The sequence below is a fragment of the Onychostruthus taczanowskii genome, unplaced genomic scaffold (genome assembly GCF_017590055.1).
Source record: "Onychostruthus taczanowskii isolate IOZ18803 unplaced genomic scaffold, ASM1759005v1 scaffold2, whole genome shotgun sequence".
Classification (NCBI taxonomy): Eukaryota; Metazoa; Chordata; class Aves; order Passeriformes; family Passeridae; genus Onychostruthus; species Onychostruthus taczanowskii.
In genome coordinates this window covers 24,717,980-24,737,321 of record NW_024499239.1, presented here as the reverse complement: position 1 = coordinate 24,737,321, position 19,342 = coordinate 24,717,980, and the positions used below count along the sequence as shown (strand labels likewise).

Sequence of the window (19,342 nt, the reverse complement as noted above, 5' to 3'; positions counted from 1 at the left end):
TTCTTCAGCCAGACTTGGAGCCCTGAGCAGATTAGGGCATGCTGCAACCACATTTCACAAGAAATGGGGACAGAGTACAACCTGGTCATTTCTCAGTCCTGTTTTCTCCCTTCATGATGCAACAGCTTTCAGCATCTTACTGTAACAGATGCCAAACATTTCCCTTCCTCCCACACTGCCAGTGAGGCCTTGCAGGGGACACAACAGTGACTGCCTGGCTGGCTGTGTATCCATGCTAATTATGGAACAGCACATGGTAATCCAAGACCAAGCAACAAGAGATAAAAAAAAAAAGAGGTGGGTATGTAGGGGGATTCCCAGAATCCTGAACAATCAGCAATATCACCTGATGCACAGCAGGACACCAGGAGTCCAGCTCCTTAAACAACCACAGCCTTTCCCCTCCTGTCCCATGCAAAAACCTGAAGAGCTCACCAAATGGAAAAGAGGAACAAGGTGGGTGGTTTTGGGGCTGAGCGGGTTTTAATTTTTGGTGGTGGTGGGTTTCTGTTTGTTTTGCTCTCATGACAGTTTTTAAATCAAAGCCCCTCTTGAACAGAGGGACTCTTGTTGAGGACCACATCCACTCTTGTTGAGGGACCACTTGTCCCTCTTGTTGAGGACAACATCCACCCCTAACCATGTCTGTAAAATTTAGGACCATTGCTAAAAGGTAGTCTCATTATGCCATCATCATCTGTATTCCAAAAGAACCTTGATTTTGTAACCTCTTTTGTCATTCTGCTCTTGCATATATTTTGTAACAACTTATTTCTAAAAATTAATGATTACTCCTCTTCCTTTATCAGGAAAAGGTCTTTCACCAGCTTGTTGCATTCCTATCTTAAAAGAACATACAAATGAATCAAATTCCTGATTTACTCACACAATTTAAATTACTAATTTTGCAAATGTAACAAATTACCTACTTCTAAGTTGTCAGAAATTACAAGGACTTTCAAATGACAAGAAATTTTAGAAACACTTACTATTATCCTGGACCTTGGCACTTCCAGTCCAAAAGCTTTCACTTTCACTTTTGTCACAAAGAATCTCATTTGAATTTCTTCTAATAAAAAACTCCACGTCTGCAAGTTCATCAATCTTGTTTCCTTTGTGGCTGCTGTGGCTGATGCAGCTGCTTTGTGATTTAACCCCACACTCACTGAAGGGCAGCAGATGAGCATCTGAGGTTGAGGGTCTGCAATCTAAAGTTCGCTGCAGTTCAACAGTGCCACTGCCTCTGGGTATTGCTACGGAAGGGTTGGGATGCTGCAACTGTTTTATGGAAATGCATTCCTTGGGAAAGTTTGTTGTGGCCTTCATAAAAGGTTCACTAGTATTCTTCAGGTTGGTTCCCTTTTCATTAGCTGAATCAGTCAAAGATGAAGATCTTGAGGTTTTCAAAGAGGTATATTTACCATTTTGCTCACTGGGATTTTGCGTTTGTTCTTTAGACACGAAGCCCACTTTAGGAAAGGCTGTCAGCTCTTCTGTCAGTGGTTTAACTCCAGTACTGAGACAGGAAGGATGAGTTTCCGGTAAGCTTCGTCTGCATGTGCTGAAACACAACAGGCAACAATTAGGAAAGAAACCACAAACATGTGAAACAAATCAGAGCATTAGCTGCTCAATCTAGCCACACAGTTTGAAAGAAGAAATTTAGTTATTTATGTGCTTTGAGTTCTGATGTGTGTTTTAAGTTTTGTGTGAGGCTAAATGAGCTTGTTTTTCAGGTGTTTTAGCTGGGTTTCACTTTTTGTAAGAGTTAGAACAATAAAACTCTACACCCATGTAGGCACACAGTATTTGGGTATTGCTGCTACTCCACTTCCTTCTCTCACAAATAAATAGTTGCTTTCTCATTTCCTCCAGGCAACTGCTGAATAACCAAATGCATTTAATTTGCACATCTCTGGCAAGATTCTCAAGGAACTCCTGACTGGCATCACAAGTCAGTACGCTGGAGAGTAAAACCTCTCCCACAAAAAAAAACCCTTTTAAAAACCCTATTTTCCACATTCAGCATGTGAGAGAGAGAAAACTAGCAGAAAAACCCCTATTAGCACTTCAAATTCGGGTTTTCCGGTGACACTATTTCTATCATTACATCCATTTTGTGACAACTGAGGGTAACAAAAGTCCAAAGGCACTGGTGTTCAACAGAAGTATAACTGGGGGCCTGTAGTTGATTTGCAAAAAAGCAAACACCTGCCTGAGCATGTTCTGGTTTTCCTGGGGGCAGGGAAGAAATGCCTTTGACAAAGCAGGCACCACACCCGTGTATCCTTTTACAGATGGGGACAATGCAACAGTGACACTAACCTGGGCCACTGAAGGGCCACTTCCTTAAAGTTAAGTAAGAACATGGCATTAGGAAGCAAATTACATATCCAGGGCAAACAAATCAACACTTTCCTGTGCTGGTATTGCAGAAGAGTAGTTACTACAGCTCTTTAAAATAACCTCAGAGTTCATTGTGCTAAGAATGAATTATTTTTGGAGGTAAAATGTCTGTATAAGCATAAAACTGCTTCCTTACCCCTGAGGAGTTTCTGCACCAAGGTTGGGTGGTGAGTTGGCTGGCAGGGGCAGGCCTGGGTGCCTTTGGTCTTTATTTGCAGGAGTACATCCCAGCAGTGCTTCACCCAGCACAGTTGGTACTGACTGCACATGTCCCTGACTGGGAGAAACCTGCAAGGGAGATTTTAACAGTTAGGAAAATTCAGGATAACAAATGATGGCTTTGTAGGGTTCAGCCTGAAAGGAAAAATATATAAATACTCTTCCTACCATGTTTAATAAAGTCAATTAAAGTGTCACTCAGTCCATGAGGTGGAAAGACTTTAAAATGTCCTTTTAAACCTTATAGGTTCCATGAAAGACTGTTCATGTTAATTAATTTCCCGCAATAAACTAAATTTTTGAGGGACATGTATTAAGAAAGTGGAAAAAAAGACAGAAAGCTCTGCTCTTTGCAACTGCCAGTGCAACAGTGCTTCTACAGTAATTGCAGTAATTGGCAGTCAGAAATAGATTCCTAAGCTCAGCTGAAAATCCCAGAGAAAATCAAAACTGTGAAGACTGACAGCATTACCAAAGATCTAGATGTGAACTTCCTTGTAGCAAGAAAATCTTTGCACCAGAGTTCTAGGAAGTGCTAAGTACAGAAATTCTACATCAATTAAATCACCATCCTAAGAAATCTGTAATTCATTTAGGAATACAACAGGCCTACCAAATCAGCAAGTGTCTTTAGAACAGTAGCTTTTCTGTGGGGGTCCTTCCCCAGCTCCAACATCCATATTTTACTCCCACATGCTCCACTTACTGCTGGGAAGTTACACCACAGGTTCATTAGCATCAGCTCCAAAATATTTCCTTTTTGCTTTGGTATTACACAGTTGTCAGGTATCAAAGTCAAGCTCTCAGAAAAATGCTGCAGATAATTAACTCCACACAAGAAATCAGTACTATCACATATTTGTTATCAAAAAATATGGCTTCAGCTAATCACTCCCACATACTCACATCCACCAAAATCAGAGTAACAAATAGCTCCTGGTTTCCTTACTAGAAAGCACACTCACTGTAACCACTTTGAAAACATAGTTGCAAGGCAGCATTTCCCAGAGAGTGAAGAAGTGAAAAATGATCCAGTCCTTTGAAGGAAGGTAGACTGGAAAATGGGAAGTGAATAACTTCACTACTTTAAGGAAAAAAATATGGTAAAACAAGTTATGAATTCAGATCGTGGTAATTCTTCAGCAGGGCATTTGGAATGTGAAATACAGCCCAGCTCTGTGTGTGTCAAGCAGGCTGTTCAATGGCTGAATTATGCAGAAAACTGAAGAAAGGCAAACTGAGCACCAAAAGCTGCTAAAGGTACCCAAGCACAAGCTGTGGAAACACAAGACTGCAATCCTTTGCTCCTCCACGCTGCCCTGCTGCACACTCTTCCTCAGCAGTAAATACAGGACAGGACACTCTTCTTTGAGGCATCTTACCCTGTGCTTGGTACCTCAGGCTGGTTCTTTGTGAGGTTGTTAAAGATTGCTAATGACTGTATCCAGCCATTAGCCAGATCTGCACAGGCCTGACTGCACAGAAGCAACACAACCCTTTCCCTCACGTTCCAAATCTTCCTGAAGACTGGCTACTCCTGCCTAAAATGCAGGTTTTGGTCTGAAACACTAGGGCAAAATTACAGGGCAGGTTTTCTTCAGCCAAGCCATGATTTTTCATTTGCATTTCTACACTGAAGTTACCAGATTGTCTTTTGACCTTTGAGAGTTTATTTATCTCTCAGTGATACCTGGCAGGTCACTCACAAAAGAAATAAAAGTAGACATGAGAGTACCAGAAAAGTCACACCTCCTTTCTGTACTGGAACAACCTCCAACTGCTGCTTGTGCAGCTTGAATCCTCAAAGCACCCACATGCAGCTGAAGGTTTTGGGTTCAAGTACAGAACAGTTAAAGAAAGAACATGAAAAGAAAAAGTTATAAACCTCAGAACTCCTTTGTGTTTTCTCCCACTGCAAGAATACATGACCAGGCAGACCAACTCTTAAGCAGAAAGAGGGGGCAAAAAGCATAGTAAAAAAACCCCAAACAAAAAAATTGAACAAACAAAAACCCCAACATTCAAGGCTTAGTAGCTTTTGCTCCAATTACCACAAGGCAAGATGTTCAATTCATGCCCAGACAAGTTTGAAAGGGCTCAACACACCCTCCAAGGGATTATATTTATCATTCTACTTTCCAATCTAATCCTTATTTAAGATGTTTTGAGAAGTGACATAATCATTATGTAACAGCCATATATAACAGAGCAAGACATTACCTCAGGAGAAGATTTTGTGTGTTTAGCATCAACACTTCCACTGCTGTCAGATGACTTCCTTTTCACACCCCCAATTCTTTTTGATTTATCTGGAAGAGAAGGTGAGCAAGATTAGTCTATCACAAATAACCTACTTAGTGTTTGAAGGACAAAAAGTAATAGGTCTTACCACATTTGCCATTGTTGTCATATATGATTTCAACATGAATTAATTCTGGATCAAGAGTTTTTAAAGCTGGAATCTTGAAAAGGACAGGAAACACAGAAGCAGCCATTTAGAAAGGTGAAACTCTATTTGAATATAAATTTATCTTAGATGTGGTGGTATGGACTAAGCTTAGACATTTAACTTCTAGGTTCTTTGAATACCAAGCTGAATTTAACAACACACCATGTGACAGTGTCTCTGCACAAAAACACAAACTGGTGCTTGAGAATTTGTGCTGTCTGCACAGCACAGAGAGCAAAGAAACAAGATCATGTTTGCTTCACTCTTAAAATAAAAATTGCAGATCTCCCTCATTTTTCATAGAAGGACATTTGTTATTTAATAATCTACCAGCAGCATAAAGAAACACTTTGGGTTATACTGTTCTGCACTACATTGACACCCATGTTTAAAGATTACAGTAAAGACAAAAATAAAAATGGTGTTGCTGGAGATATAAATAAAAGTTTGCACTTATTCCCCATATCCATCTGTAAACCACTGCAGCTGGTTCCTACCTCCTGACAGTTGACTTCTAGAGTTCTTGTAGCTGGATTACCATTGACAACAACTGCTGTGAACCACTGAGTAGAAGGGTCCAGGCTATAAATCCTAATTTTTGAACCAATGATATTTTTTCCACCTACAAAATTGGGGGGAAAAAAACAGAGCTTAAGACAAACGAGGAATCAAGACTACCACAGTTATCAAAACGAATTCTTCCTGTCCTTACAGTATGGGAAATGAAAACTGTAAGATGCAATATTTACCTTTTCAAAAAGGTCACTCCCTGAATGTGCAAGCATATAAGTACAAATATGCTGGTATGAACCCAGTAATTAAGAATTTAAAGCTGGCAAGCAAAAGAAACAGTTTGAACTCGAGTTTAAATTGACTAAATTTGAGTTTAAATTTGACTAAAAAAGGAAGCCTCTATACAACACCCTGGAAGTTTTCATAAACAAGCAACAAACTGGAAAAAAAAAGTTACTTGAAACAATAAACAACTCAAAATTTTTGAGAATTGCTACAAGTTTGATCTATATCACAAGTACCAGGCCATCTATATGTGCCTAAATTACATATTCACTCTTTCAAAAGAAATACTTGAAACTAAAACATCTACAATCCTTGACATTCCACATTCACTGCTGTGAGAGTAAAATCTGCATTTTTAAAAAGCTTTTATCCCCTATAACAGATTACCAATTAATTAAACCAACACTGCAAGGATTTCCCTTTGGACTTGGGCATTTATTGCCAGTTTTCTGCTCCACAGTATGCTTGTACCTTGGACCAAGCGTGTCTCATCGAGGTGTTTCTTAACCAGAGCCTGAATTTCTTCATTTACATTTTGATCATCTTTAAGAGAAAGCCTGGAACCATCCACATCCTATTTCAGGAAAAAAAGAACAAGTTTGCACTCAGGATAACTTTTAACAAAATCCCACAATATTTAAAAACAAGATGGCAGCAATTCCCACAAATCCAGTTCTCATTAATCTGTTCCCCATCAGTTCTAGGATGCTGGACTGGAGGCAGGTAATTTTTACCACTAATTCACAACAAGCATCTGCAAGAGACTGAAGAGAGCTCTCCAGGTCTGCTTTAATACTGCTCTGAAAATAACCCAGCCTTGTAGTACAACATTGCTAATGAGCAGTAAGTTGAATTGAACTGCCCAGCCTTAACTCAGGATCTTAAGTCCTCAGAAGCAGCAGCATATTTGTCCTGAGCAGATGCAAATGAAAATATTTTATGTTTCTATTTATGATAATGCCAGGATCCAGTCAGTGTCAAGACACCATTATAAAATGTTTATATGAATGAAAACAGAGTCAGCTACACCTAAATTATTCATCATTCTTCAGTATAATGTATGTGTATTATTTTTTCCTCTTGAAGTCTTGAATGAGAATTGATTCTGAAATGGAAAGGTCACAGCAAGCTTCCACCCAAGGCTCAAAGAGTGCAAATAAGAAAGGAGTTTGGGGTTGGGTTTTATCTTTTTATCCCAGGCACTGCTCTGATATTTGTAAGAGGCAGAAGACTGAAGAACTAGAAGTCAATAAACGGTTATTCAAGATGCCAGTAAAGCAATCTTTTCCACTGTGGCACTGAGATAAGCCTTCTGCATAAAGAGATCTTGACCCTGCTGTTGAGCCAACATAAGCAACACAACTATTTGAAACCCAAATTTGGCTTTTAGTGACTCTCTTGTCAGTTTTTCTAAAGGACTTGCACATTTGCTAACAAGTCTAAGTAGAACATTAATGATGGCACTACTTGCAGTCTCAACACAGGACAACCATTACTACTTTTATTTCAGATTATTTACAGGTCTTGAGAATAATTTCCTAAAAAGGCTAAATCCTTTATCTTTAGCAGATGCTATTCTTCCAAACACGTCCCAGGGACAATAGTTTCAACCCACCTGTACCTAATTTTCACTAAAAACCTTTCCTCTGATGCTCAATAATTCAAGCATCTCACTTATATTCTGCCCAATTCCTCATTTGTTTAAGATTAGCAGAGATGTGCTTCTGTTAAATAGCAAGATTTATGCCAGACATTCCTGCAACTCCTTGCACAAAGTTCATGTTCAGAAGAAGAAAGGGAAACTATTCCAGCTTATCCTCAAAATCAACACGAAACTGCTGTCACCTGAGGTGAATGACTGTCCTAGCACACTCCCTCATCCAGCTCCCCTAAGTGACCCTGTCCTGAACCAGCTCCAGAGGGTTTTTCATCAGACATGTTACACTCAGAACTGATACTTATGAGTTACAGAAACAAACACCTACTACAAGTTTTTACCCATCTGAAGTTTGCATTGATTACATTACCCTGATGCATCCTAAATACCAAGATAAGAGATTCATCTTTACAAAGCCAGTCAAGGTTACCTGGATGGGTGTCAAGAGGTCTTTAGAAAGGAAAACACATTTCTCTTCACCCAGGTAGCGCACTGACACCAGTGATCCCATTCCAGCTTTGTCCACTAAGGACTTGTAGGTCTAAAAAAAGTGATAAACATGTTCTCAGAAACAGAGCAAGAAGATCTCATCATTCATCATTTGCATTTAAAAAATTACTTTAATGTTGCTTCTATTTCTCTGTTAAGTTACCACATCTACATGCAACTCTTGAAAACAAAGCTGGTTTCCAATAAAACTTCCAAGACACACCTAATGAAAGTTACTGGACTCCACTTGAAATTAACTTTATATCAGTATGAATTAGGAATTCAGTGCAGGTGGCTATCATTAGCAATTAATCATGTCCACATGAAAAATTTATTAATGTAATAATTGTAATTGCAGATCTACTACTAATAAACCTCTTTATGGCAGACTGAGGAAATAGCTAGCAAATCAATGAATGCCTGCAGCACAGTTTACATTAAAGTTCTCAAAACTTGTGCAATCCTGATAACACACTGAAACCTTTATTTAGGCACACGTGATGATTTGGACAGCCTCATAGTTGTTGTAACACTGCAGTGCAACAATGAAGTTGTGTTCAGATGTACCAAAAGCTTGAAGAACAGACATGAAACAAAAATTTCCTTCTAAACACTTGCTAAGGTGTTCAAACCTCTGTCTAGTGAGAGTACCAGATCTGAGAGGACAAGCACCAGGAGCCTGGAACAACAGAAGTGGCAAGAGTAACTCCTCCCTGCCTGAAAGGTGTAACTGTACCCCATTTAAAAAAAGGAAATAATTCTGATGGGAGAAGGCCTTTTTTTTTGATCCATCCTCCAACAACCCAACCAGATACTCCTTGTCTTCATCCCTGTTAGGACAGCACTGGCAGTGGGACAAGATCCCCACATGAGGGACAAGAGACTCTGCAGGAGTAAAGGGGGCATTACAACAGTTCTACAGAGCTACTCCATTTGTCAAAAACACACTCCCATATACTTGAACCAGTAAGGTGTGATCAAGTTTCAAATAAATGAATCCACAAAGTTCTTCTGTGACCTCTGCTTTCCTGCCCTGTGTGGTGATAAAGGGAGAAAAAGTCTTTTTTGCCAAGGCAAGATCCAGGACTGGCCTACATTTGATCCTACATGTTCCTTTGCTAAACGAGCTTTGGAACACGTATCCTGCATGAACTGACATGTCAAACACTTCAGGAGAAAGCCTTATGCCAAAACTGAAAACAAGTATCCAGTAAGAACTATTCAGATACTTGGAAATGGACAACAGCTTAGTTTAAATACTAAGGTTTTCAAAACAAGCTGCCAGCAAAATCTACCAGAGGAACTGCTGATATTAATGCACAGCCCAGGAAATAAAATTAAGGATTTATATTTCTATTTCCTCCCCCATTCTATTAGGTCCTACTTCCAATAAGTATCTGCTTAGATTGGCTTTGCTTAAGAAAGACCAGCTAAAATGCAGCAATATGAATTACAATGCACACTTTATAGCTAGCAAAGTTAATAGTATTAAAACACAGACTACACCTTCAGCATAATTCATGTTCAGCAAGTTTACATGTTTGCATTTTCACTTATCTCACTACTTTCTTGAGTAGCAATATCCAAAGTAGTCAAGCACAACTACACTGGCTGAATACATTAAGAAATGTCCCCTGTTCACCTCCCCTGGCTAATTTGCCTATTCAGCCATGCATGGCAGGTACAGAAAGCTTAGTTCTCTCCTTGTACAGTATAGCTCAGCTTTTTGTATGCAGAAAATATAAATCTAACAAATCACTCGTATCAGGCAGGCATCACATAAAAGTAATCTGAATTATTTTTGTCTCAGGATCAAGAATCACCATAACATTAACTTGAGGCAGAGTCAAAAACTTAAAATAAAAACACAGGCTATCCTTAGAAACCTATCATATACACTTTTTCTCTCTATTTTTAAGAGGAATTTAATGGAAGAAGAAACAAAACACACGACTAGAGGGAGAATGAATTAACAATGTACAGAACAGTGGTTTGAGAGAGAAGCAAAGCCATAAAAACACATCCTTGTGTCCACCAACTCCAAATGCTGCTGAGCTCTATCAGCTCAAGGTACACGAAGATTTTCTCCCTTCCCAAGACACCCAGGAGTGAGGCTGCACTGGAGGAATTCACACTGGTGACAACGCTGTCCCAGAAGGTGGAACTGCAGAACCCAAGTGACTCAAGCCAAGAGTGTACTTGCCATTGCAGGCCACTGGACAGGAGGCATGGACTGGGTTTTCCTTTCAGCCAGCACCAGCTTTTGCTCCACCAGGAATGCTATCATCATCCGGCTGTAGACTTCTATCCACCTTCGCTTCTCCCATGATTCGTCATCAAATTCTACACAAATCTGCAGGAAGGAACCAAAGTGAGAGAGTGACTACCTATAAAATTCAGACAATTTAATAAAAAACCCCAAAACATTAAATGTACTTATAATTCCAGCATGATTACTGCCTGTCACATAACCAAGCAATCACTAAAGCATCCAAGGTTGACCCAGTATTTTATAAGTGACAGTCAATGTTAATTTGTTTATCATTATTACTGTCACATAAAATAATAGTACTGACATTTAACTTTACAACTTCCCATCTCAGAAAATTTTATGCTGCTTAAAGATAGTTAAATAGGTTAACAGTGTCACTGGTGTTTACAAGCAGGGAAAAATATACACACCCCTCCCTAAAAAAGTCCACTAAAGCTAAAGGACTGCCACAGTAGTGGCACATGGATTTTCCACAAACTCTAGAGCACTAGAATAAACAAGCTGGTTTTTTCCAGAATTACTTTAAAAATACCAATCCCATAGAATAATTTCAGCCAACTTATTGAAAGCATAAATGACAGTAGGACAGCAAAGATGATCAAATTATGTAATGTGAAGGTCACTTCTTGACTGCTTTTAACTACTATTTATCCTTGTGGATTTCAGAAACAACTACGCAGATTTTTCAAGAGGAAAGCAATTTCATGATAAAAATATGATGGCTTGACCAATGTCTTTGGGATAGTATTACCCTAATTTCAAAGGCAACATGGGAGATCAGCAAGTTGTTGAGAAAGACCACAAATACAACTTGGCCTGAATACAGGAATTGGAACATCTTGGTAGAGGACTCTGCTCTTAGAAAAAACATTTCTTTTTCCCAAAGAATACGGCAATCCAGCCTAACTGCATTTAACAAGCAACACAGAAATCTCAATTGAGTCAATCTCAGAAACATTTCCTGGAGTTTTATCATCCCTCTCAGGGGAAAGGCAAGTGAAAACATGCACACAAACAGCATTACCACAGCCAGGAGTCATCGAACTAATGGGTGCAGAAATGAACTTGGTAATTTTGAGGTGCAGAGAAACAATGAAAGAGATAAGCAAATAACAACCAGAACCAGAATGGCTTGTTTTGTCTACTGCACACACACGAAAACACAGTTGAGAAACTAATTTCAACAGCAGTTGACAGGCCTTCTATATAAAATAAAAATTGAAATGAATACTTCTACTCTTTTACAGGATTAATACTTAAATCCCCATCTCAGGCCTTTATTTTTTCGGGTCTATGATGCTTGTACAGAACTCGGAGAGGAAAGGAGATGGGATGTGTTTTGGTACAAAGCTCTCCACACCTCCATTGCCCATTCTGCAACTTCTTTACACTTCAGCTGGAGAACACATCAAGTCAATCGCTTCTGGCAGAACCGTAACCAGCTACAAAGCTCACAATAGAGACCCCATCAGCACCTGCTGCTTCTCCTTTGAGGACAAAGTCCCTAAGAGTTTTCCGCAGCAAGAACCTCCTCCTCACTACCAGCACGGCACAGGGCACAGCCCCGCGCCCGAAAAGGGACAAAGCTCCACCCCCGCCGCAGATCCACAACAACAAGCTGATAACAAAGTTTACGCTCTCAAGAAAGAGTTAGAAACATCCAAAGTTACATTTTGTTTGACAAGTCAGTTAATGAGACGTCACTAAAGTCTCATCAAAAAAGGAGACAGTTAAAAGGGGAAGATGGTGCTGTTCTTGCTGTCACAGGACAGCCATCGAAGTCTTCTGTGGAAACAAGCACAAGATGCCGCTGCTACAATGGAGTTTTGTCCTTGGGAAGCAAGCACTCAGTTCATACCCTAGCAAGTGTCCAGACATGGCTGAGTACTTCTAATGTCTACAGATGCCAAATAAAGTCCCTTAATAACTTCACAGCCGAACCGTAAACTTCGCTTGACTCCCACACAAAATACACAGCAAAGCAATTACACCACACTCGCAGTACCTATGTGTCCAAAAACCCACTCGGTAATCATTAATAAGAAGAGGCCACCATGCAAGAAGAGTCCGAGGACCTCCAGCACCAGGCATGAATTTGGTATGACTTTAAAACCCAAGTAGTTGTTCGTGACTTCAAGAGCAGGAAAGGAAAGTCACCAATCCCAAAGCACTGGAGGGTTTCGGTTTCAACTCCGGGGGCAAAAACCTGTTCACAGGTGGCAAGACCTTAAATTACCTTTAGGAAATAAACCATAGGCACAGTGGGTGCGGTAAAAACCTGCTTTTCAAAATGCCAGTGGAAGAAAGCACATTTATAATTAGTTAGAGATAATTTGCGGCATCAGTACAAGCCCATCGGGGACCTGGGCAGGGGTGCACGCTTCCAAAAGTGTGGGCCAAGACGGAGTCTGCTCAGCCCCCGGGAGCAGCATGTGCACACACGTGTACACACAGCCACACCAACTTCCCCCGTCACACTCTCGGTTTAGCAGGACTCTCGGAAAGTTCCCGGTTACCTTCAGATCTTGTTTGGATATGTCCGTGTGTGACACTGCCCGGATCCTGCCCGACTTCCAGGGCCATTCCGAGATGAGGCTGGCGTCCCACGTCCTGTCCTCCTCTTCCGACAGGCAGAGGAACCTCTTCCCTACGAGCAGCGACCAGCTCCCCTCGAGCCTCAGCACCATTTTAACTCATCGGGAGGCCTTCAGCGAGGAAAGCGACGGAAGGAGGAGAGAAACACACAGGGCAGGGCGGGGAGCGCTTCCTCCTTCCTCTCCCGGCCGCCCGCCCCGCTTCTCCAAGCGGCTCCAGCCGGACCCCCACAGGTCGCCCCCCGCCCACGGTCCTGTTAATCACTACTCAGCGAGGGTGGGTGGAAGGAAACACCAGAAGGTATTTCCAGAAAGGCTGCAGCGCAGCTCCCGGCTATTCCCACCCCCGCCGCCTCTTTGTTTCCTCCTCCGAGGAGTCAGAGCGCCGGGCGGCAGCCGAAGGGAGGGAGCAGGCGACCAGGCCAAGCTCCTTCCGCCTCACCAACACCCCGGCCTGCCCACCCGGGCAGACCTCCAGCCCTGCCCTTGCCCTCACCTGCTTCCCCCCCGGCCCCGCTGCCGGCGCACCCCGCAGTCACACCGGGCACGGGTCCCGCTCCCCTCCACCCCCCCGCACCGACCGCCGCCGCGGCCAAGCGACACTGTCGGAGCCGCGCCGCGCACACGCCCCCTCACCCGTGCGCGCGCCCCCGTCCCGCGCCTCTATTGGCTGCGCCGCGCCAGCGGGGCGGGGCCGGCAGCGAGTCTCCCGCCGCGATTGGCCCGGAGGGGCGGGGCCCGCGCGCCTGGCCACACCCCCGAAACCGTTGCTCAGCAGATGGCGGATAAAAAAATAAAAACGATATATCCTTCCGCTTGAGCTTCGAGGGAAGGAGTCCCTCGGGGCCAGCCCGCGGAGCGCCCGCAGCCGAGCCCCAAGGGAGGCACGAACGCGCTCGGAAAGGGCCGGGGCGTCTCTCTAGGTCCGTGTTCCTGCCTCGGGAGCGCCGAGCCTCCAGCTACTGGAACTGCCTTTAGAGACGGCGGAGGGATCGAAGCGAGGCCAGAGGGCGTGATACGGTCCCTTATACGTGCGGCTCGCGGCGTACTCAGATATAGCACAGGGGGCGGTGGCACCTGTGGGGAGTCTTTGCGCATGCGCACGGGGCGGGGCCAGCACCTGCGGGTGGCCCACAGGCCGCCATCTTGTCATGCTGAGGGAAATGGGGGCAGGAGGGTCCTGCGGGGCGCGGGACAGGGAACAGGGTGAAATATCACAAAATAACAATGTGCCCGAGGTTCCTGGGGAGGACAGCAGGTTGTGGAGGTGCTCCAGTTGCGGTTGATGGAGGTTGTGTAGTGGCATCTAAAAGCAAATGGCTTCCACCAGCTCGTGCCTTTAACATGAGACCTGTGTGTTGTTACAAGTAACAAGGCAAGATTACAGAATCATAACTGGTTTGGGTTGGAAGGGTTGTAGTGTGTTGCTGCCCTCATAGGGAAGAATTTCTTCCTTATATCTCATCTAAACCTATTGCGTTTCAGTTTAAAGCAATTCCCAATGAGAACCAAGGAGTTAAACAGAGAATATGACATGAATCTGGGTGGTGCTGTTCAGCAGTGACCCAAAAAGACACACGCTGCTTTAAGACTTTCCCACCAGAGCACATGGGAGAAAAAAAACAAAAGTGCAGAAAGTAGCCAAGGCAAAGAAGCTGTTGACTCATCCAGTTTACTGAAGTCTCACGCTGCTCAGTTTTTGCTTTCTCCAGGTTCCTTCCATCACCAGAGACGTCTGTGCTTCTAAAACCCCCGTAGAGAACGCTGCGATATTCCTGCCATGTTGTGGTCTCATCCTTCGTTTTCTCCAAGAATCCATTTCCACAATTAGGTTAAATGTGTTTTTAAAGCCTTTCCCACCAATTTGCTTTCACCAATCATTTGCTTACTACATTTAAACAAAGACATTCATGTATGAAATCAAAAGGCTCAAAAAATTCCTTGTGTGCCATGATGAGGAGATTGCTGTCTACTCCATAGAAATCAGACAGTCCAATTTCTTTTACAACTGTAGGGAATCTCCAATGATTTCTATCAATGAGATGAATTTAGTAATTGCTACAATTTTCAGCAGGGAGAAACAAAATAAATAGAAGTGAATAATAAAAAAATGATAGATCAGCAACTGTGTGCAGTCTGAAGAGCCACTCATTAGCTGGCACTGAAAGAAAAAACAGGTATGTTTGCTTCTCAGATTTAAATGTTTACTATATAAACCAGACCTGCAAGATGGAATTTATGATATCATATAAAGCAAGCTAGATGTGAAACTACCAAATTATTTATTTCATTGTAGACTTCAGGCTCGTGTAGCAGTAGCTGTTCAATTGACACATCACACCATGAAGGTGTTGCATAACCTCATTATTTAAAGCCCTTAGATTTTCTGCAGAGAGAACGCTTTGCCTCAAAGAGTAGATGATTAATACATGCAGGAAGAGGAATGTCAGGCTATAATGAAGCAATATTAGTCAATGTAATAGATCAAGCTGTTGGTAGCACTCCAGTTGCCTAACAGTATTTTTTTTCCCATTAACATCAGAATAAAGGAAGGCTTTAAGGAGAGATTTGAACGACAACAACGTGAGTTTAGTGAATGGGCAGCTCCCATGTGCAAAGAATGGCATGGAGGTTGGTCAAAGGTGTTTTAAATTTAATGTTTTGGGTAGGTCCTGGGCTGGAAGGCTGAGAGTACAGGGTGGCATAGTCCATTAATGCCCTTGAAAATGAACTTATATAGGAAAGGATGCTAAAAGATGATGTGATCAAAAAGCAGCATTCTGAATGTATAAAATAAAATAAAATAAAATGAATTGGCAGAGACCAGAAGAGAAGCAGACAGAGCACAAGTTGACAGAAGCCTGGAAAAACTCAATCATCCATGGTACAAACAAGCATCCAAAGTCCTGAAAAAATAGAGGTATTCAAACCCTAGGGGCTAAGAAGAAGCCACACAACTGAAGAAGTTTTGCTTTTGAAACAGAGAAAGTAATTAGCTACTTGCTTCCATTCCCTGGCATTCTTAATTTCTTGAAATTAAATAAGGACGAAATATCTTTCTTAAATTATCTTGGCTCTTTAAAAGTTATAAGTTAAAGGTAACCACTGAAGTCTTGGGTTGAAAAGTGAAACACATAAAATTTAAAATTATGACTCTAAACATCTCTGAATTTGCTGCATCATTTAAGAACTTGTTTCTCCGTATGACAACCATACAATACAGGAAAAAAGCACTGTAATTGTAATGTTTGTAATTGTTTTTCTGAACTGGTTATTTTATCACCACTCACAATAATCTCCACAAAAACTAATGTCTGTTAGAAATATTTTGTGTGTATTTGCCCACCTTCAGTGTGTCAAGAGAAACATCAAAATGTTCATTAATAAGTTTCAGGCTAACCCTATGATAATGGCACAGGTGCAATTGCCTCACTCTGCATTATTTACCTCTGGAAAACTCAATGTCTGTTGAGGTACCTGCAAAACAAAGCAGTGTAGTAAATAAGCAGAACTGACTGAACCTCAAAACAGCAGGTTTCAGCCTGTTCTTCTGTCTGCATGAAGTCTTGAGCATAATTTTTTCCAGCTGGCCCTACGTACTGGGTTGAACTGGTAATAGGTAAGCCTTTAGCTCCTATGTGAGAAAGAAGTAATCTCTGCAAACAGGAGCTCTTTAAACAGTAACTTCAGAACACACTTCAATAAATTCTTCCTTTCAGCCCCCATTGAGTAGCAGAAAATTTCTCTTGTGTGGGGTATCACTAGGAAAAAAAGCAGAAGAGGCTTTGAGGTTTGAATTTAATTATTTGAATTTAACAGTTCAGTTTCAATTGGAATTTAGCAATAAAACTCAATAGCCAATTTTATGCCTAAACAATTGCACATTCAGGCATTACGCCTACCTCTCTGCATATAAAATCTGGATGTGCTATTCAAATATTTGTGCTTGAAAATTGGCCTCCCACTACCTAGAAGTATTTGATGTCACAGATACTTTACAAGAAAGGGACGTTTCAGTCAGAGAAGGGGCTCTAGATAACATTAACTGTCCTGGCACTGTGTTCTCCAAAGATGTTTTCCATATGAGGGAGCAGATTGTTTTTCAGGGCTCTCCTGCGTTTCCAGGTTAAACCTACAAGTGTGTGTGCAGCTACAACAAGCAATGATCAGTGCAGGGCATTGTGAACCTGGTTTTTAAAATCTTTACTGTGGTGACATTTAGGGGTCTCCATTCTCAGTCAAAGGCCCTCTGAATAGAGGGCTGTACAAGCACAGAAGAGGAACATGGAGTCCTTTATATTCTAGTGATTAATGATGGAGGTGTAAGGGTGTGTAATCAAAGTTGGAAGTGCTTGTGGTCAGGCTATGAAACCACCAGCTGTGCTGACAGCATGGTGCCAATAGCATGCTGGGGTTGATCCCTGCATGGGACATTCACTTAAGAGCTGCACTTGGTGATCCTTATGGGTCCTTTCCAACCCAGAATATTCTGTGAACTGGAATAGAGCTTTGGGAGATAACCCATTTACTCTTTTCTCCAGTATGACTTGAGATGTGGTGCTAAAGAATGAGGAAAAACGACCAGAAACCTTCTTATTCAGTAGCACCAAACTGATGTAGTTAAATGACTCCTGAAGTAGCTAATGTAGATCAGTCTCTGCTCGTATCCAACCTGGCTCTAGTTATAGCAGGAAAAGGTAAAAGCTCCTTACTCAGGTACAGACTCATTACCTCAGCACGCCTCACCTGCATCAGCTTTGCAAGAGTGGCAGGACTGGTTCCAAATAATTCTTTCACTCATTATCTCTTTACCATAAATTAAAATAAAATAATTCATGTCATACATTAGTTAATATTTTCTCACTGTCTGCAGCTGAAGGAAGCACGTATTTTGATACAAAGTACATTTTAATTTTATGCAATTAAGTTGACTTGCTGGAGGGAAATGCTGACCTACTCTTTTCCATTCTTATACCCTTTCTGCAGTGGGGACTGTCTTTTGCTAGTGATGAGTTAGTAGGACTTCAATTTTTTGTCCCAACTGTAGAAACAGGAAATCATGAGAGGACTCTTAGGATGATAAATCAGGATCAATTATTAAATTTTAATTGACTATTAATTTAACATTTAATTATTTAATTGTCTGTTAAGTATTACCTGGGGATTGGAATTAGATATTAAATTTTGCAGATTAATTCTAAAGTTTAATTAGTATTTATAGATAGAGTGATGCAATAACCTTTACAAAGTAACCATGAACAAACATTATAGTGTATACATATATAAGTGTGGTGAGTAATTCTGTGCTGGTTTTGTTTTTCCTTGACTGCTTCAGAGGAAGAAGGCCTATTGTGGAAGAAAAAAGCTCTTTCCCCTCAGGTAGTAATACATTATCAGTTAATAATTCAAAGGGTTTGGGGTATCATTCTTAAATAAAAGAATGCAATTCAATATTATCTTGATGGATATATTTGAACCACGTTGTAGAAACCACCACCACAGCAGGATGTCTGGTGATGTACAAAAGGAGACATTGAAAGGTGGATAAAGAGATACAGTGAACTTTAAGCAACATTGTTTAATGATCTGAGGAGTGTTGTTCTTTGTTAATTAGCCTAACCTCCAGAAGCCTCACACCAAAACTGCAAACAGAACCTGTTACTCGTATTTTGCTACTTAATAATGCCCAGGTTCTTCCATCATTGAAACAACATAACCTGGCTTTGGCAAAGTTAGACTTCACACCGTTTCCTGCCAGAGAGATTCTTTTGGCTTATTTCAAGTCCATCCTGCTCTTTATTTTAAACAGATGTGTTTTGTGATGGAGTGTCTTCCCTTGGGAGAAAATTTACACCTTTCTCTCATGGATCTGACAGATTTCAGCACTTGGGCTGTTGGGCATGTGCAGATGTGTCAGGTCAGTGAGTCCTAGACTGGGGGTAGAAATTGTTCTTGTTTTAAACTAAAACTAAACTACCCTCCTACATACTTTTCTAAGAACATTTGGACTAAATCACACTGCTGCTTTTGATTATTCAAATCCACATCTTGGAAGGTCTCTTTCAGCCTTTGTAATTTAATGCAGTTTTTGACAAAATAGTGAACATTTGAGAAGTGGTGATCCTCAAATTATGTGCAATTTGGACAAGAACTTTGACTGTTCTTGAATGTGTATTCACTTAAAAAAAGGCTCAGCCTTTGGACTGGAGGGAGGACACACTGGAGAGTGATCTCAGTGGGTGGTTGTAAGTGCATGAATCTTATTGATGGACTGCAAATCCTTCCACCCCCTGCAGAGAACTCCAGCTCTCTTGGCTCTAGTTCTTATGTCCTGTCACTTACCAACTCGCCCTTGAGCTGGAGCAATAAATGTATTGTGTGGTTTACCTGCTACTGCAGTAACTGATTCCAGTGGAAAAATGCAGTAACTTTTCACATCAAGGGTCAACAGAGAAATA

The 19,342-nt window shown here is 41.5% G+C and overlaps 1 protein-coding gene across 4 annotated transcripts in view; it reads right to left on the bottom strand.

Moving 5' to 3' along the window:
* KDM3A (lysine demethylase 3A) overlaps window positions 1-14,007 on the bottom strand; it is a 29,780-nt gene extending 15,773 nt beyond the window's left edge. The window contains exons 1-10 of one of the 4 annotated variants that reach the window (XM_041403114.1): window positions 13,521-14,007; window positions 12,807-12,995; window positions 10,222-10,371; window positions 7,960-8,070; window positions 6,344-6,446; window positions 5,572-5,696; window positions 5,015-5,087; window positions 4,846-4,934; window positions 2,543-2,694; window positions 990-1,561 (exon numbers count right to left, since the gene is read on the bottom strand). In XM_041403114.1, coding sequence (XP_041259048.1) covers window positions 990-1,561; window positions 2,543-2,694; window positions 4,846-4,934; window positions 5,015-5,087; window positions 5,572-5,696; window positions 6,344-6,446; window positions 7,960-8,070; window positions 10,222-10,371; window positions 12,807-12,977 — 1,546 coding nt within the window. In that variant the 5' untranslated portion in view covers window positions 12,978-12,995; window positions 13,521-14,007. The other 3 variants (XM_041403113.1, XM_041403115.1, XM_041403112.1) reach the window with 3 other exon arrangements.
* Between the last annotated feature and the right edge of the window lie 5,335 nt (window positions 14,008-19,342).